The sequence below is a fragment of the Henckelia pumila genome, chromosome 2 (assembly GCF_033568475.1).
Source record: "Henckelia pumila isolate YLH828 chromosome 2, ASM3356847v2, whole genome shotgun sequence".
Lineage (NCBI taxonomy): Eukaryota > Viridiplantae > Streptophyta > Magnoliopsida > Lamiales > Gesneriaceae > Henckelia > Henckelia pumila.
This window is the reverse complement of record NC_133121.1, coordinates 198,474,422-198,492,583: the sequence shown is the minus strand read 5'-3', so window position 1 is coordinate 198,492,583 and position 18,162 is coordinate 198,474,422. Positions and strand designations below refer to the sequence as shown.

At 34.1% G+C, this 18,162-nt stretch overlaps 2 protein-coding genes and 1 pseudogene across 5 annotated transcripts; 2 read left to right on the top strand and 1 right to left on the bottom strand.

Annotated features, from left to right (window-relative positions):
• LOC140883030 (cytochrome P450 81Q32-like) lies at positions 1-3,281 on the top strand (annotated as a pseudogene).
• A 3,396-nt stretch (positions 3,282-6,677) lies between these two features.
• On the top strand, positions 6,678-8,486 carry LOC140879551 (polygalacturonase-like). The gene is made up of 4 exons (XM_073283305.1): positions 6,678-6,870; positions 7,017-7,331; positions 7,453-7,971; positions 8,070-8,486. The coding sequence occupies exons 1-4, from the start codon at positions 6,739-6,741 to the stop codon at positions 8,316-8,318; spliced, it is 1,215 nt and encodes a 404-aa protein (XP_073139406.1). The 5' UTR covers positions 6,678-6,738; the 3' UTR covers positions 8,319-8,486.
• Positions 8,487-9,071: 585 nt separating this feature from the next.
• LOC140879552 (uncharacterized) lies at positions 9,072-17,794 on the bottom strand. 4 transcript variants are annotated; one of them, XM_073283307.1, is made up of 6 exons: positions 17,462-17,794; positions 16,933-16,995; positions 15,529-15,729; positions 15,364-15,445; positions 13,312-13,470; positions 9,072-9,356 (listed from the first exon to the last, which is right to left on the bottom strand). In XM_073283307.1, exons 3-6 carry the CDS (start codon positions 15,712-15,714, stop codon positions 9,205-9,207), a joined length of 579 nt encoding a protein of 192 aa, XP_073139408.1. In that variant the 5' UTR covers positions 15,715-15,729; positions 16,933-16,995; positions 17,462-17,794; the 3' UTR covers positions 9,072-9,204. The 4 variants fall into 4 exon arrangements, with proteins under 4 accessions (XP_073139408.1, XP_073139407.1, XP_073139409.1 ...); XM_073283306.1 differs by lacking the exon at positions 16,933-16,995; XM_073283308.1 differs by lacking the exon at positions 16,933-16,995 and having other exon boundaries at positions 9,072-9,278.
• Between the last annotated feature and the right edge of the window lie 368 nt (positions 17,795-18,162).

Here is an 18,162-nt window from a genome sequence, read left to right as displayed (position 1 = left end):
TAAATTAAATTATTTTTGTTAATTTTATATTTTTTAATTTAATAAATTTAAAATTATTTAATTTCTGACGGATCCAACGAGTTTAACTCGAATTAAACCTGCCAGGTTCGCGAGGAGGGTCGAGGCAGGTCCAAAAGAAGGCGGGACGGGTCTGGGGTTTAGCCAAACCCTCCCGTTGCCATCCCTAAATGGAGGCGTTATAAAATAGTAAAAAGTAAGATAAAACAAACCCATGCCACTTAAATTTTTTTTGTCAAAGACGAATTTGTTATCGTTAATTTGCATGACATCACTCTTTCCAACTACCACTGGCCTGTTGTCAATTGTCATAAAAATTTATTATTTAATCTATCGACATCATAAGGATATTAAATACGTATTTTTATTAAATTGATTAATTAAATAGTAAAGTTAAATATGATTTTTATTTTTGAAAGATAAACTATTGTTTCACTTATTTATACTTTTGAAAAAAGTTTGAGAAGAAAGTGTTAAAAGATAAAATATTGTTTTATTATTATTACTATTTTATTGATGACGAATCTTGGTATGTATTGAGTAAACAATGCTAATCAAGTGATCCACAAACCAAAATTATTGTAGCGAAATTGAAGTCATGAGTTATGAAAATTGAAAAATACACATTCACTAACCAAAGCACAAATCTTTTACTATTTATTAAAGATTGACATAACTAATTGATGTCTTATCTCTGTTTTTTAAAATATCTAAACTATCATCACATCATCTCACTTCTCATTACCTAACTTCTCCACATTTTCACATTTTTTTATTTTCCACCCAAATCTCAATCACACTCATTTCTCTTTTTATTATATCACCCAAATTGTGTATGCTTATTTGCTAGTAGAAATAAAATGCTAGCTACTAATTACACATGGAAAAAACTCCAATGAAACGATCTCAATGATCATTTTTATGAGACGAGTCTCTTGTATGGGTTATCCATTAAAAATTATTACAATTTATGTCAAAAGTATTACTTGAAAAAAAAAAAAAGGTTGACCCCGAAGGGGACCCCATCCCACATGAGTCAGAGGCCCATTGACACATGCGGGGTTAAATCGAGGGATGTGCACGAGTAGGCAGAGACATGAGGGAGGGAACAACATGGTCCAACCCCCAAAGCATACCCCCAAATATTTCAATGAGAAATATGCTCCACACGAAAATCGAATCCGCAATGCCAAAAATATTACTTATTATTATAAATATAGGTAGGGTTGACTGGTGTCTTACAAAAGTGTTACTCACACATATTGTTAGTTGTTACATCCACGGTGTACCTTCTTCACTACGCCGTCTCATAATGGATACTCAATTTTGGTTGCTGTACGTTACAATAATAGTTGCTGTCTTCCTCTTTACCACACGATTCTTCAACAGAATCAGAAACCTTCCGCCCAGCCCCGCCGTGACCTTACCCATTCTCGGCCATCTCCATCTCCACCTCCACCGATCTTTGGCCAAAGTTTCCGATAACTATGGCGCCCCAATACTTCTCCTCAAGTTGGGCTGCCGCCGTGTACTCCTTGTGTCCTCCCCCTCGGCCGCGGAGGAATGTCTCACCAAAAACGAAATCATCTTCGCCAACCGTCCCCGGTTACTCGCCTGGAAACACCTACATGTCCATTGGCTGGAGTTCCTACGGGGACCACTGGAGGAACCTCCGTAAGATCTCATCCATCGACCTTCTGTCGACGCGCAGGCTTCAAATGCTTCAAGGGATCCGGGCCGACGAGGCGAGATCCATGATTCATCGGCTGCGGTGGATATGAAGAGCGTGTTCTTCGAGACGGTGATGAACGTGATGATGAGGATGATTGCTGGGAAGAGGTATTACGGCGAGGAGATAGAGCAGGCGAAGCAGTTGAGAGACATGGTGTCTGAGACTTTCCGGTACGGCGGCGCCTCGAATATGGCCGATTTCTTGCCGGGTTTGAGGGCTGGAGGGGAAACTGGTGGAGTTGCAGAAGAAGAGGGATTCGTTTATGCAACAACTGGTGGAAAGAATGAGGAGTGAAGGGAAAAAACTGGAGACGATGATTGAGATGTTATTGGGACTGCAGGAGAAAGAAGCAGAGTATTATACTGATCAGATGATAAGAATCCTAATGCTCGTGAGTTATCCCTTTTTAACTTTTTCCATGTTTGAAAATGTTAAGTACATAAGAGATCGTAATCAACTCCACAAATTCTAACACAACTCATGATAATTTGTGATAGCTCCAACATCCTTTTAATTTTCTGATTTAACAATATGTTCCAAAATTTGTGAATATTGGCATGAGTTGAAATTTTCTTATTTACACATAATCTGATATATATATACATGGTGTTCGTTATTCCATCCATCCATCCATGATTAATTAACTTCATGAACATATATGCATGTATATATACTCTTTATATATGCAACAGAATTTACTGGCAGCGGGGACAGATACTTCAGCAGCAACAAGTGAATGGGCACTATCCCTTCTGCTCAGCCATTCTCGAGTCTTGGAAAAGGCGCAGATGGAAATCGAACACCACGTAGGACGCGATCGTTTGATCAATGAGTCAGACTTATCGAATCTCCCTTACCTGCGCTGCATTATAAACGAAACCATGAGAATGTACCCTGCTGGCCCTCTGCTAGTCCCCCACGAATCATCGGAGCAATGCATGGTTGGAGGCTATCACGTTCCGGCAAACACGATGCTTTTAGTCAACATGTGGGCGATACCAGAATGATCCCAAATATTGGGAGGATCCTAGGAAGTTTGTGCCCGAGAGATTTGAAGGGGTGGAGGGAAGCAGGGACGGGTTCAAATTTATGCCGTTTGGCTCCGGGTGCCCGGGGGAGGGACTAGCGTTACGTATGGTGGGATTAGGATTGGGATCTGTTATCCAATGTTTTGAATGGGAAAGAATTGGGGAGAATGAGATTGACATGGTGGAAGGTCCTGGATTGACTATGCCCAAGGCACAACCATTAGTAGCCTATTGCAAGGCTCGTCCCTTTGTGGGGAAGCTTTTGTCTTGAACAATTATGTTTTACTTTTAATTTGGATATTTATTTATGTTTGATTTGATGACTTCTCATCAATGGCAGCCTTCCGACAACAGCTCAATCTGCCAAGCACTTTGGGGTGTTTAAGAGAGATCTTTTACAAACTACTTATTTGATTCTAATTTGGTGAAAGCTAGTGTCTGTGTGGTGTTTGTGAATATTTTCTTTTGTTTCAACTTCTATATATACTTGTTAATCAAAAGCTATAAGCAAGATTGTGATGATTTGTTTAGCTTTTGTTTTTGTTCTTTTTTTTTTTTTTAATGTTTTTAATTATAATTTTGACATTGTGTACTTATAAAATCTTAATATTTCATAGTTGTCGCCAGTCATTTTTATCATACTTCTTTTCTGATTCATGCCGTTCTTTTTTAATAATATTTTTAGTGTTATAAATCATGAGAGAAATAGAAAAACGAGTAAGAGAGAATTTATGAAACAAAAGAAAATTTATGAGTCAATACTCAGATTTAATTTTATTGAATTCAATCACCCCTATTTGTAAGAAAAAAATAATAGAATACATATTTATAGATATTATTTTGGCATATTTATCTTGAATAGTTACAAATCTTTCAAATCTACAAAGATAAAGATGATAATCTATAATAACAATATATTTATAACATTCTCTGTTATATGATTATTTTCTCGGCAACAGATTCTTCAAAATCTTAATTTGGCAAGATGGATGCTTGAAAACTTCATCGGGACTCAAGAGCTACCTCGTTAAAACCTTGAAAGTAAAACTCAGTGGAAAAAATCTAAACGAAGGAAAAAAAACTACGGCAATAGATACTTTCTTTGAATGTCTTCCAGACGATATGCGCCTCATTAAAACCTTATTAGAAAAAAATCAAGTGTGACAAAATCCTAGTGAAGGAAAAAGAGTACGACATCTATAGATATTTGTCAATTGACTCATTAAAAACTTTTTTATGAAAAATCACGTGCAAAAAATCATAGATAAGGGAAAAAGAGTACAACTTTGGCTAAATCTCTACAAAATTGTAGTTCAAAATAGTCATTATTTTGCATAATAGCAAAAACACATTAATGATTATATCATTTCGATCCCAAATAATGTGTGCAATCTCATATTTTAATATACTTGTTATTCTTCAAGAATAACATAATCCAAATTGAATTCATTGAAATAATTGGTCGTTCACGTTTCTAGCATCCTTTTTTATTTATTTGCAAGTAATATAAGATATGGTCCTGCAGGATATCAATTTCTTTCATAACGACCAGACTCCATTATTTTTTTCACGTTGAGATATTACTCTTTTTTTTAAAGGGGTTCTTCGTCACTAAAGACAATTTATATACATTGTTCAACATGAACATAAATGAAGCTAAATAGTATAAACGATCTTACACACAAGATCAAACAATATATTTTGAGATTTAAACTTTGAACATTATGTTCACTTTCTTTTTCATTAGGAGCGATCTCAAAAATATTCTTGTAACTTCTATTTCTCCCCCTTAATGTTGAAAACATTGTTTTACAATGTTAACAAATGAGAATTTGTGTCATAAAAACCTCATAGTTCAAAATACAAAATCATAAGATCCAAATTATTTTCAACATATTTACAATCTTTTTGAGATATTTAATGTAGTGCATTTTCTGCGCACAACACATAATCAGTTGGCATAATATATTACACAATATGTTGTAAATATCCCCATATATTAACGCGTTTATTCTTAAAATCATCTATCTTCATAGTTGATTGGAGGAAAATAAATCAACTAAGACAATATATTTATAATAACTGATATGCATATCATCTCTTTTGATTAAGCTTGTCTTGATTTTATATTATGGAAGTTTTTCAAAATAAATATTTTCTTCTTTTGGGATTGTATAACTTTATCAGTTTCCGCAGTTTAACCTGATTATGTTTTTATTAAGATTATTGCATGCTTAGTTTGATTAGCAAGCGATCACAGTGCGAGTCACTACAACTATGTTGGTATTTTTCACCTGTGAAGATCACACTTAATTCACAATCTAGTTTATCTACTAGTTTTGGGCAACTAGTAGCACAAAACAAGGACTCGAACACGTAGATATTCTTGGATTTTGAGTCATTAGATTTTAATGTAGCTTATGAAGTTACGATTTTGTTTATGTCACTAGAAATGTAGACTTTATGAAGTTAATTTTTGTTGACTTTTATTTAAATTTGGACTTGTATGATATTATATTTTTGTTTTTGTTGAATTTTTATTTGAATTTGGCCAAAAAAATTCGTTTGCATACATTGATTTTCTGGTTTTGGATTGATTTGCTATGATTCATGTAAGCTTTTCAATATCGACCAGCATTTGATCTATTCACTGGTCACGGAGTTTATATAAATATAGTCAAAAATATTAATAAAGTGTATCAATTCTTTTATGCATTTTATGAAATAATTATTGAATTGCCATAGCAACTGAAATATGGAATACATTAAGATCAAGTTGTTAAAAAATTTTATCATTATAAAGTATGTCTTTATGCTTTCAACAATTTATTTGAAATTTGTAGGTTTTAAATTTATATATTTAATGCATATATATGGTTATGTTTTTTGCTTTCAACATTAAACGAGAATTTACATGTTTTAAATTATATACATATATTTTAGGGAGTGTTTGCAATCACTAAAAAAAAGTGATTGTTAGCTTTTAGCTTAAAAAAATTATTTTTGTGTTTTTTAAACCTAGATTATGTGTTAGTTTATGCTTAACTTAATTGAAATCCAAAAGCTAGTCATGTGGTGATTATGATTCTCCAAAAGTGATTCTAATAAGAAGGTCATTGTTAAAATCACTCTAATCACTTATTTATCAAACACTACCCAACTTTGATTTTTAGATTCTCATATTTGTTTTCAAACACTACCAACTTTTGATTTTTCTTAACTTTTTTATAATTTATAAATTAATCACTTTTACAAAAGCACAATCTATTGCAAACACTCCCTTAATATATAGTGCATTAAATGAGAAAATAAAAAGAAATATAAAATCAATAACAGACATATAAAAAAATTCAATCGCAAACAAGACAAAAAATAAGGAAAAAAAATTAACATTAATTTTTTTTTATGAAATAGCTGTCCAAAATTCCAAACACCTTCTTAATTATTTATAACTTTAAAATAGTTTTTCTAAAATATATAGTTTTTCAAACATCATTTTAACTATAAAAACATTTTTATAAAAGGATTGTCCAAAAACATATTTATTCTTAAAACTACTTCTAAAATATTTTACAAAAATTTTTTGGAAAACAGTTTTATAAAAACGTTTTAAAGTTGTTATTCAAACGAAGTCATTAATTTATTCGGATAATTGTGTTAACATCCATAAGATCATTCTGACATAATTATTTACCAACATATTTTCTTGGTGGATAACTTAAACAAGACCCGAATAAATATTCTTAGCCTCCTAAAAACACAAATTACATGAATGGTAGGGCATGCTTTGTGGCTCTCAACTTTGCCTTCATATCGTTATAAATATGCTGAAGATTCCAAGAAATACATATATATCTCTATACATATATATACATATATATTTATATTTGTATTTGTATTTGTACGTAAAAAAAAAAAAATTAGAAAAAAAGCAAAATAATAAAAATAAAAATAATAAAAATGGCTCCAACATTCATTTGCAAAATTCTCTTTTTTTGGTCATTCTTGGCATGCATTGTCAATGGCAATGCGCAGATGAAAGTCTTCGACGTGAGGAGGTTTGGTGCCAAACCGAATGCAGATATAAGTCAGGTACTTGCGATATATTATATATATATATATATATATATATATATATATATATATATGGGATCATGATCACGATGAATATTAATAAATTAATTTCAATTAATCAAAAAACGAATGCATGGGTAATATATATATATATATATATGCAGGCGTTATTGGGTGCTTGGAAGGAGGCATGTGCATCACCAATTCCAAGCAGAGTTTGGATTCCAAAAGGAACATGGTCTTTGAAGCAAGCAAAATTGGTTGGACCTAATAAGGCACCTATTGAGCTGAAGGTGGAAGGCATTTTGAAAGCTCCATTGGATCCAACTCAAATGCCTAATAAACAAGGGGAGTGGGTGACCATCAATTATCTCGACAATTTCACTCTTTCCGGCGGCGGAGTATTCGACGGCCGAGGACATGAAGCATGGAAGAGGAACGATTGTCACAAGAACCAACACTGCGTCAAACTTCCATTGGTAGGCTGCTACAAATTAAATTAATTAATTCCTTTCAACATGCATGATATTAATTACTTAATTTATTTTCTCTCTTATAACTTTAAGTTAAATATATATATATATGCTTGCTTGCTTGTAGAACCTGAGCTTCAACTTCATCACCAACTCAACCATCAAAGACGTGACCACAAAGGACAGCAAAAACTTCCACGTAAACGTCATAGGCTGCTACAACGTGACATTCCTCCGCTTCACGATTTCTGCACCCGGTGACAGTCCAAACACCGACGGCATCCATATAGCACGTTCCAAGCTGATCAACGTCACCAATTCGGTCATAAAAACAGGAGACGACTGTGTATCCATAGGTGACGGAACCGAGCAAGTCCACATCCAAAACGTGATCTGCGGGCCCGGTCATGGGATCAGCGTCGGAAGCTTGGGCAAGTTCACAACAGAGAAGGATGTCGTGGGGATCTACGTCAACAACTGCACCTTCCTCGGCACACAGAACGGGGTTAGGATCAAAACGTGGCCCTCCGCTCCTGCCACTTTGCAGGTCACCAATCTGCGGTTTGAAGACCTTATCATGAAGAAAGTTACGTACCCCATTGTCATAGATCAAGAATATTGCCCACACAACCTCTGCAAACTCGACGTACGCGCGTACCCTTCCTCTAACTTAATTATCGATCACACGCTACCTGTTATCTCTTTTTTTTTCCATTGATTGATTAATCATGCATACACATGCAGACTCCATCGCTCGTGAAGATCAGCAATGTGAAAATCGACAGAATCAGGGGCACCACAAATGATCCGGTCGCGGTGACACTCGTCTGCAGCAAGACTAAGCCTTGTGAAAATGTTCAGGTGGGCAACATCGATCTTAAATACGACGGAACACTCGGCCCTATCACCACCAGATGTAACAATGTCAAGCCTAGCTTCACCGGCAAACAGAATCCACCATTGTGCGTCCCTGCTGTTAAGCAATCTGCTTAAATATTGTTTTCTTTCACCAAATCATGAATACCTTCCAGTACTGTATTTTTATTTTCAATTTTCATTTTTGGACACCAATTTTTTAGGATTGTGTCTATATATATCATATACCATATTTTCTTCCTACCTTTATATATATATATATATATAACTGATGAGAAATTTATCGGTTCGAAACGATATTTTAATTTATATTATCGGGTTTTTTTCGTTTTTCGATCAAGTACCATTCCCACATTTTTTGTCACTCCCTCACATTCTCAGTGCACTTACTATTATACTAATTTTCTTTTCCTTTTTACACGAATACTCCAACGGATACATGCCTAAATTAAGGATTTCAAAAGGTCTATGCAAGCAATTTCTTTGTGGTTAGATGCATGACTTGTTGATAGGTAGATTATTGTTAATACACAAAAACCTCATTTTTATTTTTTTCTCCTTGGACCAAGCAAATACATGATTTCATATTATAAACCGCTTTCACAGAAGTACGAGCTCAATGGAGCAGCTCCCCAAATACATCATTTATAATTTCACTATCAATAGAAATTAAGGTAGTGTTGTATCCTGGAGATGCAAACACATGGTCTCCTGTCATATGAGCACGTATTTGCATCGGTAAAAACCTAATGGAACATGGTGAAAAAATAAACAAAATAAAATAAACCTAATAGAACACAAGTAGATGGTCGTACCCGGAGATTCGATAACTGGAACCCCTCGACTCCATTGAGTATGTACAAAAAAAAAAAAAAAAAAAAAAAAAAAAAAAAAACCTCTTTGAAATACAATCAACGGTGCAATTAATGAAAGTCAATCAATGAGAAAATTTATAATTGTTGCCAAGTTATTATTACAAGATAAGTAAATACTCTTCTGCATCTCATTTGTGGGTATAATAGTCATCTCTAAGATTCTCCAGCACAGCTTTCTCACCTGTCAGGTATTCCACCAGTCCTTCCACGGAGGAAGAGTTGAATTTAGTCACACCCCAAATAACACGGAACCACCAGGATGCGGTTAACCATATCAAAACTGATGAACCAAAAACCAAACGCTAGGCAAATCACACTACACTGTTTTCAAATGCAAAATTATTGATATGGATTACCCACTCAATTCATTTAAATTCATTCCAAAAAATAGTAAAACATTACAAATTATTCACAAAAATAGAAATCAAGCGTAAGTAAATAATTCTTGAAAAGTGGTTGCTACAGAAAAAGTCCTCTGCTCCTAGACTTCAAGAGAGAAGGGTGAGCCATATAAAAATCATAAATATTTATTTGGAAAAAAGTTAGTTAAAAGAATTAATGCGTCTAATACATAATAAAATCTAACATTATCATAATTAATAATATTTCAATCCAATATACAAATGAATAACTTAAAAAGACAAAAATATACAAGAGTGTGTAGATATAATCAAATAATCTCAATGATATTATATTTTTTACTTTAATGTATACATTTTAGAGAAAACAAAAACTAAATGGACTAATTGTGTTGGGAAATCAATTATTAAGTTTTGGTGTTATACAAAATACTCTAAGGCAAAAATAAAAAGATTGTATCGTACTAAAATGGTAGTATCGTACTCGACTGAACACTCACAACTGAATGAAGATCAACTGAGTCAGTCAAGAAGATCAACTGAACCCATGCTCAACTGGACGAATTAGTGAACTGATTAATTCGCTACCTAAATTGGATGCATGACCAAGACTGAACAGTTACCCAAAACAAAACTATCTACTAAACTGGACAGTCAAGGGAAACTGAAATGAGCCAGACAGAAGATACTCGAAGTATTTATTATTCAAGTCAGTCTACAAACATTCTCGGAATGATCAGTTGACATCAGTGTTAGCAGTCTACCTTTTGGATAGAGCTTTCCCGTACACTGACAATCTGCCACTGTAACCACGCATCACTTTATGTACGGATGTCAGCAAATGAACAGAGCTAAATGACAATGACAATGCAACGGCTACTTTATTTGGAAGCTTATGGGATTTGAACTTTATGACCATTGAAGATCAGCTATAAATAGAGGTAATAGAGGTCCAAGATCAGTTGAGGATCCCCTGGCTCTCGCACTCACTCTCTAGATACATTTCAAGAACAGTTTTTTTTGATAGGAAACTATGATTTTATATATAAAATTAGATTAGAAGATTTACAAAAAGTGGACTAGTGGTCCACCGAGGGTAACTATTATCCAAAGCAAACTACCCCAGTTATCAAACTAAATCAAAGCTAATTTCCAATCCCTATACAAGTCTAAAATAGCCAAAGATTAAAATTTAGAACCCTTGTGGGCCCACATGGATACTGTCAATTTGATCTTGTCCCAAATTTCCTTCACTGATTCTTCACTATCTTCAAAAATTCTTCTGTTCCTCTCCAACCATAACGACCAACACACGCAATGAACCACTATTAACCAAAAAACTTTCCCTTTCTCTCCAAGCCGAACTCCTAAATCAGTTGCATAAAGGTCTTTTGTTGAGTTCGTCATTACCCAAGATAATCCCAATTCCTTGAGAACAAGGTTCCATAAGGAGCCAGAGAACGGGTAACGAATAACCATGTGGTCCTGAGTCTCTCCCCCCTGTTTACATAGCACACACCAGTTCGGACTAAGGGAGATATTCGGGAGCCTCTTTTGAATCAAATCACAGGTAGGTAATCTTCCAAACGGAAGTTACTAAACTGATTGAAGAATCTTAGCACACGCTACAAGTTATATCAGATCTAGTAAATGATTGAATTGTGCTACGTGTTGAATTGTAACATCATTTGTAAGATCATTCAAAGTGTTGTAAACACATCTTTGTAAGTCAGTCGAGCACTGACCAATCAAGTTGGAACAAAATCAGTCGAGGACTGTATTTGTATAATTGAGGCTAGGAGTTCCGACTTAGGCAGTATGATAGTCATAAGATTGGATTGGGTTTGTACAAGTGTGTGTATAAATCAAAATCTTATAGTATAAACCTTCCCAGAGGTGACGTAGGAGAAGTTGAGTCTCCGAACATCCAGAAACAAATCTTGCCTTCGTTTCCTTTCAGTTTACTCATTCTCTAGCCATTTAATTATAAGCGTTCAATCTATCAGTTGACCTTTTCCGCTTACCTAACTTATATATTTGTTGGTCAACTGATACAGACAGCCGAGAAGGGAGAGTTCAGTTGCTTACCTCAACTGCACTCAGTTTCACATTCGAAGAGATAAAATTTTAAGGGGAGTTTATTCAACCCCTTTCTAAACACCCCAACCAATCCTATTAAATTGACTTTCCAAATCTTTCTTTTTTATTTTTTTTTATTTAAAATTCCATTTACCATATAAAAGGACATAGGCTAACAGTCCATGGCAAGAACTTGAGTGTTGAAATCATGAAAGCATGAACAAAATCATAAACAAAACCAACGATCAAGTTGATTAAACAAAATCTCAAAACAAATTAAACTTAACAGACAAATTCTTAGTTATGCTGCTCTAACTGTAAAATTATAATCCTCTTAATTTTATGTGGCTAACGAATTAGATATAAAATGAACGAAACCAACAAGATTATTGAAAACCCAAAATGGAGGCTTTCAATTTCCCCTAACTCCGCACAAATCTTGCAAAAAATTTCAAAAATAAAAGGCCAACGGTACAACGAAAAAGCATCAAGGATGAAACATGCAAGTTTTTATAATCCAATAATAGACCGAATGGCCAGAATCACCACAGAGACTGGAGAGGCAAAATGGAGATGATCTAAAAGGCGGGGTAAAAAATAATGCCAGGCAATTGGGTTGAAGGCTCCAAACTTTATTGGGAATAAGGGATTTGGGCCTAAAAAGTGTATCTGAAGGGGCCACACCAAAAAACACGGGTCGAGATACTTCACAACATGATCACAATTTTCGGTAACTCTAATCATGTTGTGAAGTAACTAACCTATGCTTTCACAATCTTTTCTGAATACGTCTTCCAGTTGTTCTTCCATCTTGGAATGCTTGGGCTCCATTTCTTTGTTTGTCTTAGCTTCTGGGACAGAGTGGTATCTAACATTTAGTGATTGGTCTAGTTCTGAAACAAAGGATTCTTTCCCATTGCTTCGCCAAGTTTGAGTTACTTGTGAAAGGGTTGGAGTTGCCAAAATGTCCATTAAGGAGGAGCGTGAAATTGAAATGCACAATTCTAGAGCTTTATAAATCACAAAAAAAAATTATCTAGAGCATTAAAAAAGTTTCTAGAACATTCTAGAATCATGAAAAAACACCTGGAAGGTTCTAGAATAATATAGAAGATTTTAGTGCAACTTAAAACTTTCTATAAATCTTTTGGAAAACCTTGGAAATTTTCAAAAGATTCTCAGGAACTATTAAAGGCTTGGTATTTCTAGAACAATCCTGAGCACTGAATATCTTTTAGGAAAACTCTTCTGCACTTGCACATCCCATCACCAAATCATACACAATTAACCATCATCATGTATGTAAGTTACACAAATTACGATGTTGTAAGCATCCTTAAACTTATGAGAGAATAGTGTGAGAGCGCCAGCCTTGATTACATAATTAAATTAAATTATAACCAAAAAAATGTTTTAAGGATCAAATTTGGTTTAAAATCAAACCAAACCGAAGTTTTGATTCAGTTCGTTTGATTTATTGTTTAGATCGTCTTTTTCATAAATGTGAGTCAAGAAACTATATAACCAAAGTGATTTTTCCAAACCAAATGTTATTAGGTTTAAGGTTTTCAACTCCTATCCTGAAAGGAAATAACAGCCACCGCATATTTAAAGGGATTCTAGATCGGCACCCTCCGCTTAGACTTCCGCAATACACCTCTAGGACCTAAATACTAGCCATATGTAAAGTTTCTAGCACCGCCATTGATAAAATTCACAAATGAAACCTACTTTTAAAATTTATTGTTGCAACTGATAAGAACTATAGGTTGCCATATCATGTCAAGAGAAATTCACCTTGGCAATAATCTCTGCAATCATGAAACCCAATCTTTAGCTCAGTCTCCCATCCTTCATTAAATCTGAGGGCAGCCTCTACAGCATTTACTCTTGAGAATCCAACAAAGCGGCATTTTTTCGTTGGGAGTTTTCCAATCTTTCTCACTTGTATAACTCCTATGAAAGATTGATTTTGACATATTAGACACAAGCAATAACATGTAAGTACAAGAAATAAAAGGAACAGTATACCCTTCTGCTTTCGCTCTAATTGCATAAGATGGAAAGAGGAACAACTCAGACTGTGATACCAATTTATGATATCATAAGAAAAATATCCATAATGAAACAAACGCATAAGAAACTAGCATAGAGAAAGAATTCCAGCATTTTCACCGAGATTTTAAACTTTAGTGAACGAGAGAGAATTCTCGTAGTACCGCCATCATTTCCAATTTTCGTAAAGAATATAGTTACACGTGAGAGTGATGTTATTGTACAATAAAATTAGATATCTAACATCTTTATTAGTTAATTGCTATTTAAAATTATCATTCAACAAATAATAGAGCAACCTACTGCTGTACTGCACATTAATTTTGATTCACAACATTCATATCACAATAATAGCTGGAAACTGGTTATGATTATACAGAAGTAGACACCATGTGTCAAGGAAAATTGTATATACTCCCCTTTTTTATGCTAAACTTGCTAAAAACTTCCGAAAAATTAATGACCTAAAAACTTCCTGTATTTTAATTTATTGACTGAAAACCCTAGAAACAATTTTTTTTTTATTTTTTTTAGGTACTAGATACAAATTTTTTATTACCACCCATGTGTTTTATGCACCATGGCACCATGCAAGAAAGAAACTATGCAAATGCGTTTACTTTTCTTTGTTTTATAACTCCCACAAATATTCAAAAATATTGAAGTAGAAATTGTGCTAAAAAGGAGGAGAAAGAGACACCGATTTATATTTGGTTGCATTCAAAATAATTTATTTGACCTTTTGGAATTACAACTCTGGAATAAATTTATGCATATTCGTTTAAGAAACACATAAATCGCAAAGAAAAATATCCACAATGGATTGCAGCTCAATATTTCAAACACACATGATTCTTATTTCAGTAATTTTCATAAAGGGTTTTACCCACTTTAACACAGGATACAAATGCAATTACGATTCACGCATCATTAATGATTGCAAATTTATATTCAATATTTGCAGAATCCAATTTAACATTTGGAATTTTGCATAATTACTGGGATAAACATCTTATGCTAGATTGAGAAGAAAAAACGAGGTTTAGCGGTTAAACTAATGTAATTGGAGGTGTCAAAACGGGCTAGCGGGGTGAGGCGACCCATAAACCCATCGCAACCACCATTAGGCGGGGCGAGCGGGCGGGCCTACCTTTTAGGCGGGTTGGAAAATACCAACCCAACCCACCTATTTTAGGTGGTAGGACGGCCAACTCCGGCGGGCTGACATGTAACCCATAACCCACCATTAGGCAGGACGGCGCGAGGCGTGTCGGCCCACCTTTTAAGCGGGTTGGGAAATTTCCAACCCAACTCACCTATTTTGTATGACGGAGCGGGCCAACCTGTCGGGCCTAGCCCATTTTGACACCTCACTTATGTTCATTCTTGATTACATAATCTGCATCCCGAGAAGCCTTCAATTCAAATTCACTAGAACGTCCACATTCAAGGACTGACTGTCATATGGACCTGATTACCACTAAGGTGATGTGTGTACATATTTAGGCAGAATCAAGAGCTTAACATTAATCTGAATAATAGTATTTGATGAATTACAAATAGATCATTCTTAAAACTTTAGAGTTGTAGGTCATTTTGTCCATCACAAGTTTAGCCCTAAAAAATTCTGGCAAGTATCAAATAATAAAACCATTCACTTCAAGAAAATAAATTACTTCTTACTCCATAGAAAAACACAAATATAAACTTGAAACCAGAAATAGAATAGAAACAATCAAGAGATACAAGAATTAAAGATTAAACAAAAAACAAAGATTGACATTAGAGGCTCACCAGGAACTTTACTACCGGATAATGCTGCAAGCGCCACTAATATATTTTCAGGATCCTCTGGTTGAAAATCATAAACAAAAGCCTACAAAAACAACAAGTAACTTCCATGGCCGACCTGAACCATGATTCATGAATAAGAAAAGGAAATTGACGGAGAATAAATACCTGATGAGTGGCAGATTGTTTAATGATAACCATGAAATGCTTCAGATCCCACAAATTGAGAGAGTAAGCAGCAGACATGAGCAACTGGGCTGGGCCATTCGACACTCTCAGTGGCACGGCTGCTACGTACACTTCATCTCCGCCGCCGACAATGGATCCTTTGCCGGAGAAAGTGGCCGAGGCCATAAGCCCAAATTTTTCCTTCAAAATTTACCAAAGACACATATTTATATATTGAAATACGAGGTCCTCAGATTCTGAAACTACAAGGTAAGGTCCCCCTGCTTTCCTCCACCACAGAAATGAAATAAGCGCAGAAAACGAAATTAGGGGGTTTCATTTTTCCCCAACTTAGATACGAGCTCGATCGCTAGACCGGACCATGGTAAGTGGGAATCCAAACTTGATATTTTGGGGAGAAATATGCACTTGGGGTACCAGTAACTCTTATCTTATACATCCCGTCAAAAAAAAAAAAAAAAAAAAAACTCTTATCTTATGCGTCTAATTTCAGCACGGACCTACACTATCACCTTATTGACACCTCAACATTTATCTTATGCTAGCGACCCAGACACACACGCTGTGTGTATGAGATATTATTTATAAGTTGTAATTATATTAAGGTAGTGTTTGGAATAGTATTTAGGAAGCACTTTTCAGCTTTTCATTAACAAAATTTTGCAATTTTATGAAATTTTGTTAATGAGAAACTGAAAAGTGCTTTCTAGAAACTCTCCTAAATACTACCTAAATATAGTCATCGATGTACTTTACAATTTTTTCAGAAAAATATTTAGTCATCGATGTACTTTACAATTTTTTCAGAAAAATAATTTTATTGCAATCAATATCACCAATTCACCATCACTATGCAAAGTACAAAAATAAATAAATGATTAAATTGAATATCTACCGTAAATTGTATAGAATGAATAAAATATTCATCTTCAACTTCACATTGCATCATGTTTTTATCCCCTAATTTTCACTTATTTATAATAGCTAGACATAAAATGTAGCACCCGGTATTTTAATACGTAAATTCGCATGCATAATTAGGAAAAATAATTATTTTAAAAATTTAAAAATGTGGGTTAAATGATATTTATGTGTTATTATGTGATTTATGTGCATGGTTTAAATTATTTTTGCAATTAACACACAATTATTGAATTTTTAGATTTTGAGTAATTAATTGATTTTATCGCGTAGAAGGGACCGTGGACGGACGAGATATTAGATTTTCACCTAAAATATTTTATGAGATTTTTATGAGATTTAAAATATTATTTGAAGTCCTAGGAGTGAAAAAGTCCCAAACGTCCACTATTGACAAAAATAGATCAAAAAATTAGATGTAAAAATTAGCAAACAAATTAAAGAAAAATAACAACACCATACGTCTTTATTTAGTTCAGAGGCTTCAAAGATACAAACTGATTCAGTCGGACTGAGATCGTAAAGCTGGAAAAAAAATACAATAATATCTAAGAAAACCATCCTAAAATTTAAAAAAAAGTTACAAAATACAGTAGCACATGTATCTATACAAACCAACCGAATTCATCAAATTGTGCGTGAATGATTTAGTAAGTGCATTCAAATTTGTAAATGACGTAGAAAATTTTATTTTGTTCCTAGTGAAGAGCCCTGAAAGTCATTGAGAACCACAACATTTTAATCCTTTACTCGATAATCTTCATCTGTGACGAATTATATGCAAAAACTCCAACTTCCAACCGTAAAGAAACTAATTTTCAATGTTCTGACAATTATGAATTACAGCTCCCAGTCACAACATTTTAATCCTTTACTCGATATACCTCCAATCGGCTCAAATATAGCATCTACAACGTTAAACACATATCAATCATACAATTCGAATTAATCAAAAATCCCGAAAATCGAAACCCTAATTTTTTAAATATACCTCAAGGATTTGAAATAGAGCTCCAACCAACCTAAAAAACCGTTCTCCTAGTCTATGCGGCGGCCTGCGACGGTAGGGCGGCGGACGGCGGCGCCTGAAAAAATAGCTCCGACGAAACGAGCTTAAAAGTTAAGAAAATGGGTAGTAACGGATAGCCCTCATCGAGAGTATTCTGGAAATGCTCTCGGTTTTGAAAATGGATACTCGATGGTGGAGATAGCGGCGGTCAAAGTCCCAGAAATTGTGGATGAAAAGAAAAAGAAAGGAAAGAAGGAAGGAAGGAAGAAGACAGTGAGTCAAGAGAGAAAAATAAATGTGGCCGTTGTTATCCCACTCGGACACTAGCATCGACTCTTCCACTAAAACACAGCTTTTCCACGTTTAATTCTTTAAAAAAAAACAAATTTGCAATTTATTTGACATAAATATATATTTTAATATAAAATCTCAATAATTATTTTAATTATATCAAATTACATAATAATTAACATCAGAATCTTACAGTAACACAGCTATATCAATTTAAAATGATACAAACGATCAACTTACCGAATAATATTTATAATAACATATGTAATGTAATAATGAAGTGTTTTAACAATAAAATATAAATATAAATTTCCTAATTATAATAAAAATTATGTAATATTTTTTTTAATGTAATACCTTAAAAAAAATTTGATTATATTAGAATAATATTT